The 5,117-nt window shown below is 33.1% G+C and overlaps 1 protein-coding gene across 1 annotated transcript; it reads left to right on the top strand.

The window, feature by feature from the left end:
* Positions 1–1,122: 1,122 nt before the first annotated feature.
* cisd2 (CDGSH iron sulfur domain 2) lies at positions 1,123–3,677 on the top strand. The gene is made up of 3 exons (XM_079812421.1): positions 1,123–1,301; positions 1,929–2,143; positions 2,552–3,677. The coding sequence occupies exons 1-3, from the start codon at positions 1,199–1,201 to the stop codon at positions 2,639–2,641; spliced, it is 408 nt and encodes a 135-aa protein (XP_079668547.1). The 5' UTR covers positions 1,123–1,198; the 3' UTR covers positions 2,642–3,677.
* The last annotated feature ends 1,440 nt before the right edge of the window (positions 3,678–5,117 follow it).

Raw genomic sequence — 5,117 nt, 5'->3', positions numbered from 1 at the left:
AAGGAATTCTGGACAATGTTGTTGTCTATATAAAATAAAATTATTATTTGCAGAAAGAAAGTGATATAATACACATTATCATTATTTTGATTTTATTTACAGTTGAAAACAATACATTTTCTGTGGAAAACAGGCTAAATAAAAAGGGTTAAATGAAAAGAAATAAGAAGACAGAAAGACATCTTGTGAACATGACCACCCGGTCTGATCCACATGATTGCAAAAATAAATATTTAATAGCTCCCATTTTCTTTTCACAATCACTGAAATGTCTGTGCATTTTGTAGGTTGGGGTAGAACTACTAATGATTAATTATGTTGTACAAATTGTCTGTACAATGAAATTTTAACAATTTATATTAAACCATATAAATGAATACAACTATGCAGCTCACATCATATGTTAACAACAATGAATGAATGAATGAATGAATGAATGAATGAATGAATGAATTAATTAATTAATTAATTAATTCATTGTGCCAGGGGTAAAATTTCAATGTACAATAAATTAAATTAAATAACTGCTTCCTGCGTGTTGGTATTATTTTTTATTATTAGTAGTAGTAGGCTAGTATTATTTATAAATGCCTTTAAAAGCAAAATGTGGCTTAGTCCATGTTCTCAAATAAATGTTACTTTCCAAGAAAAATAAACATATGTATGATCAAATAAATCAAATTATTGCAATAAATGTTAGGCTATCGTGTACAAAAATAATTTTTAAAAATGACATCATGCAACATGCAAATTGTATCAAAAAACCAAAGGTTCTTGACGGAAATAATTATGTCCAAAACATTCAATCATTTTACATTTTAACGGGATTCCACGTGCTATTTTAAAGGATAACTCTTTAGCTTTATAAATTATATAGTATTTGTGTGTTATCCAGACTTCCTTTACTTGAACAAATGAAAGTAAAGAGCTAATAAAAAACTGAAAGCAAGTGGCGCGGTGGGTGAGACGAGCCAATCGCGCTTAACCAACTCTGCAGCTGGTGATTGGTTAACACTTTTACGGCGCGTCGTGCGCTAACGCTTATTCATAGATAAAACTACGCATAATCTTCCAGCCTCAAATAGTCTCTCTTCACGAACAAACGGAAACGACTACGCAAGTGCACTAACGCGATGACGTAGAACGTCCCAGGAAATATCCTGCTGGGTCTCAATTGAAGCGCACAAAGTCATTCAAGATGGTGTTAGAAATTATTACCAGGATTATCAAAGTGCAGCTTCCAGTCTACCTCAAGAAACTGCCCCTTCCAGATACAATCGGAGGCTTCACGCAACTGACAGGTATGTGTTTCATCATACATAATGTCACAAGCGTAGGTGGAAAGTTAAGTTAAGCGCGCATGCCTACACAGATAGAGTGATGTAAATGTCTTCGTTTTACATCTATTAAACACTCAAATAACGCATAACTAAGTAGTTGGCTGTCTGCACATGTTTCTGGTTGGGAAACATTCATGGTTTATTATCTTTCATACAATTGCTTGAGAAGATTCGCAAGATGCAGAGCCTCAACAAGTGATTATATTTTCATATAACGTTACAAATTACCTGTGTGTGTGTCCATTTTAGAAATGTGTGAAGAACAAAACTCGCAAAGCATCTGATGGCATGCTTTGCCTCTAATAGGCATGATTTATAGATGAAGGCACAATAAAAGCACAAATATTTGCATTTGTAAATATGTTAAAGTTGCCTGTAGAGACACCTAAATTTACACTTCATCAGTCCAGCAACTATCATTATGTAATGCAATAGTTAATCTCTACTGCACATGTGTGCAAATATGAAAAGTGCATTAAACCCTGAATATCTGGCATGAACTTATTTTTCCACTGTAAGGAGAATAGCTCTCACTACGTAGATTGTGTTGTCATTAAGTGTATGATAAGTTCTAGCACTGTGTCTCAGTTTCAGAGTGGTTGCGGCTTCTTCCATTATTGGGAATTTTGGCTCTGTTGGGTTATCTGACCATCCGGCCCTTCCTGCCCAAGAAGAAAAAGCAAAGAGACAGTCTAATAAATCTAAAGATCCAAAAAGAAAACCCTAAAGTGGTGAATGAGATCGACATAGAGGACCTGAGGACTCCAAATGTTTGTTACTGTCGCTGCTGGCGATCTAAAACGGTAGGAATGCCTGAGAGTGAAAAAAAAAATAGTTTATATAGAAAAAACACTTTATCTGGGTGATATAAAGTGGGTAATATTTTTTTTCCTTGGAACTTTTAACTATCAAAGCATGCTATAACAGCACCAAAGGGGGGAAATGAACAATGGAAAAACTGAATTCTGACTTATTGGCACAAAACAAAACCTTGATTAATATTATAATTGAAGCTTTGGGGAAAATATAGAATAAAGTAATTTTAAAAATGTATGATATGACCCCTTTTTAACTATTAATTTGTGCATGTGAAAAATGAAAGCATGTGTGATTTTCTGTTTCCTCTTTGCAAGTGTCAGTTTTGTCAAAAGCCTTAGCGTGCATAAGAGTCACTGTCACTATCAGCACTTATTTGTTCTCTCATCTTTCAGTTTCCTGTTTGCGACAAATCACACATAAAGCATAACGAGCTGACGGGGGACAACGTCGGTCCGCTTATTCTTAAGAAGAAGACTCTGTAGCCCATCAGTTCTGGCTCGGAGTGGGACAAAACTCTTTGTTATTTCTGTTGTTTTTTTTACTGCTTATTTTTCTCCACGGAAAAAACCTACTGTAATTTTGCTGTCCTTACCCCAAACTTATTGTGTAGAAACATACAGCTGTAAATTCGGACTATGATGCTCAAGATATTGTGGTTGATCCTGATAAATTTACTTAAAAAGTAAATCAATATGTTACATTGTTCTGGTTCTGTTTATTTTTTATACTTGGCAAATGTAGTTTGACTTTTGTGTGCAATATAACATAACCATAAGGAAAAATGGCGATTATCGTCGCCAATCAATCTTTGTGGCCATGAAAGTCTTTAATTCTTAATCTATATCTAGATTCACTTTTAACTAAGTTGCCTTGTATGTGCATTTTCTAAAACAGCTAAACAAAAATCACATAGTTTTCAATGTGAAGTACATTATTAGCATTTGCTTTTGTTGTTTTTACTTGTTTGCCATTTTCTACAGCATTATTCCTAAACCAACAATAGTTCTAAAATGTTTGCTAAATTATTTTAACATTTTCAAGAGCAGGATACTAAACTTGACTTTTGTGCGTGTACCTACAGACATTTCCCATTGTGTGAGATTGTAACAAATGCTTTAATCAAAGCTATTGTTACACATCATTCATATATTACAACATTTATCATAACAAAGAAATGTGCCCTCTTTTCTCTGTCCACCTGAACCAACATGCTGCGACAATTACAATTCATATTATGTGCGCATTCATTCATATTCAAATAGTTTGACAATCCCCCATCTTTTTTTTCTTGTGCCACTTGGTTTTGTATTTGATGGCTCTTGTTCATAAATTACATTTGTATGTTAACTGGAATGTGCCTAATAACTTTTGTAAAATAAAAGGTACCTAAACATTATTTTTACTCTAAATGCTGTTTTTGCTTATCTATTATGCTAAGTGTGACTGATGATGCCATGTAACAGTGTTTGTTTCTTTTGTGTACATTTACTAAAACACACAATAGTGCAACTCCATTATACCGATGCTCCATGTCTTTGAAATAACAGCGCTACTCATTTACATCTGCTTTGCCTTAGATAATATAACAAGATATGCTTCCAAATGCAAGCAGGGGGTTTTGCCTGACATTTACTAACAAGGCATACCATTCATTTTCTGCAGCAATACATCTATAAATAAAAATAACAAATACACCATACAATAAAAAAATAAGGTCTAATACGCTTAACAGTAGTCATTTAATAGCTTAAATTAAGAATGACTGTATGCAGCCATATTACCAATACTCCATTCTGAGACACAACCACAATACAAAACCTTGTAAAATTAAATCCACTAATAGTGTTCCCTTCACATGACTCTGTATAACATTCAAATACACATTTTGTGAAAACAAACATGGAAAAAAAAGTCAAAATAAATATAGCTTATGAAAAGTAACATGAAATGTGCAAAGGGAAATATGATTTTTCTTTGTACTTCTAATAAAAAAAATCCCTAAACCTTTCTTTGGGTCCTAAAATAACTTCCACTGTAAACACAAAATGTAATTGAGCTCCAAACTGACTTCAGAATTGTTACAGCTACAGTATTTGACTACTGTATGTGCAATAGGGCTGACAAGATACCTGCAAAAACTCTGAATCTCAGAATGTAGGTCTATGACTATGTTTGGAATGGATACCACAATAACGTTCTTACTATTGCTGCAGTGTATAAAATATGTATTGTTTAAGCCTACAATACTCAGATGAAATTCTGCATTTGCCAAAACTAACTGTATCCTGCAATACACTATTTGACCTTCCATTTCCAGGTTGATGGATGAACTGAAAGAAACCTCTTTATAGCCTCATTATCTGATCAGACTGTCTTTTTTTTAATGTTAAAAATTATTTTTAATCTTTTTATGTAGCATACTTTCTGAAATCAAGAAGTCAATGTTTGGCTGGTTAGTATCGGGACCATTCTTTTGGTGCCATCAGTCATAAGGGTCAATTTTTTTAAATTGAGATTTATACATAATCTGAAATCTGAATAAATAAGCTTTCCATTTATGTATGGTTTGTTAGAATAAGATAATATGTGGCTGAGATACAACTATTAAAATCTGGAATCTGAGGGTGCAAAAAAATATTGAAAAGAAATCGCCTTTAAAGTTGTCCAAATGAAGTCCTTAGCAATGCATATTACTAATAAAAATACATTTTGTATATATTTATGGTAGGAAATTTACAAAATATCTTCATGGAACATGATCTTTACTTAAAGGATTTATTAAATAAACTTTTGCTGATAATTTACTCACCCCCATGTCATCCAAGAAGTCCATGTCTTTCTTTCTGCAGTCGAAAAGAAATTAAGGTTTTTTAATGAAAACATTTCAGGATTTTTCTCCATATAATGGACTTCAATGGGCTCCAAATGGTTCAAGGTCCAAATGACAGTTTCAGTACA

This window comes from Gobio gobio, assembly GCF_949357685.1.
Source record: "Gobio gobio genome assembly, chromosome: 3".
Taxonomy (NCBI): Eukaryota; Metazoa; Chordata; class Actinopteri; order Cypriniformes; family Gobionidae; genus Gobio; species Gobio gobio.
The sequence above is the reverse complement of the archived record's forward strand: the minus strand, read 5'-3'. Positions and strand labels throughout refer to the sequence as shown.

Coding starts and splice junctions, on each gene's coding strand:
- cisd2 (XM_079812421.1), top strand. CDS start 1,199: ATGGTGTTAGAAATTATTACCAGGATTATCAAAGTGCAGCTTCCAGTC. Junction 1,302..1,928: donor AGGCTTCACGCAACTGACAG/GTATGTGTTTCA, acceptor ACTGTGTCTCAG/TTTCAGAGTGGTTGCGGCTT. Junction 2,144..2,551: donor GCTGCTGGCGATCTAAAACG/GTAGGAATGCCT, acceptor CTCATCTTTCAG/TTTCCTGTTTGCGACAAATC.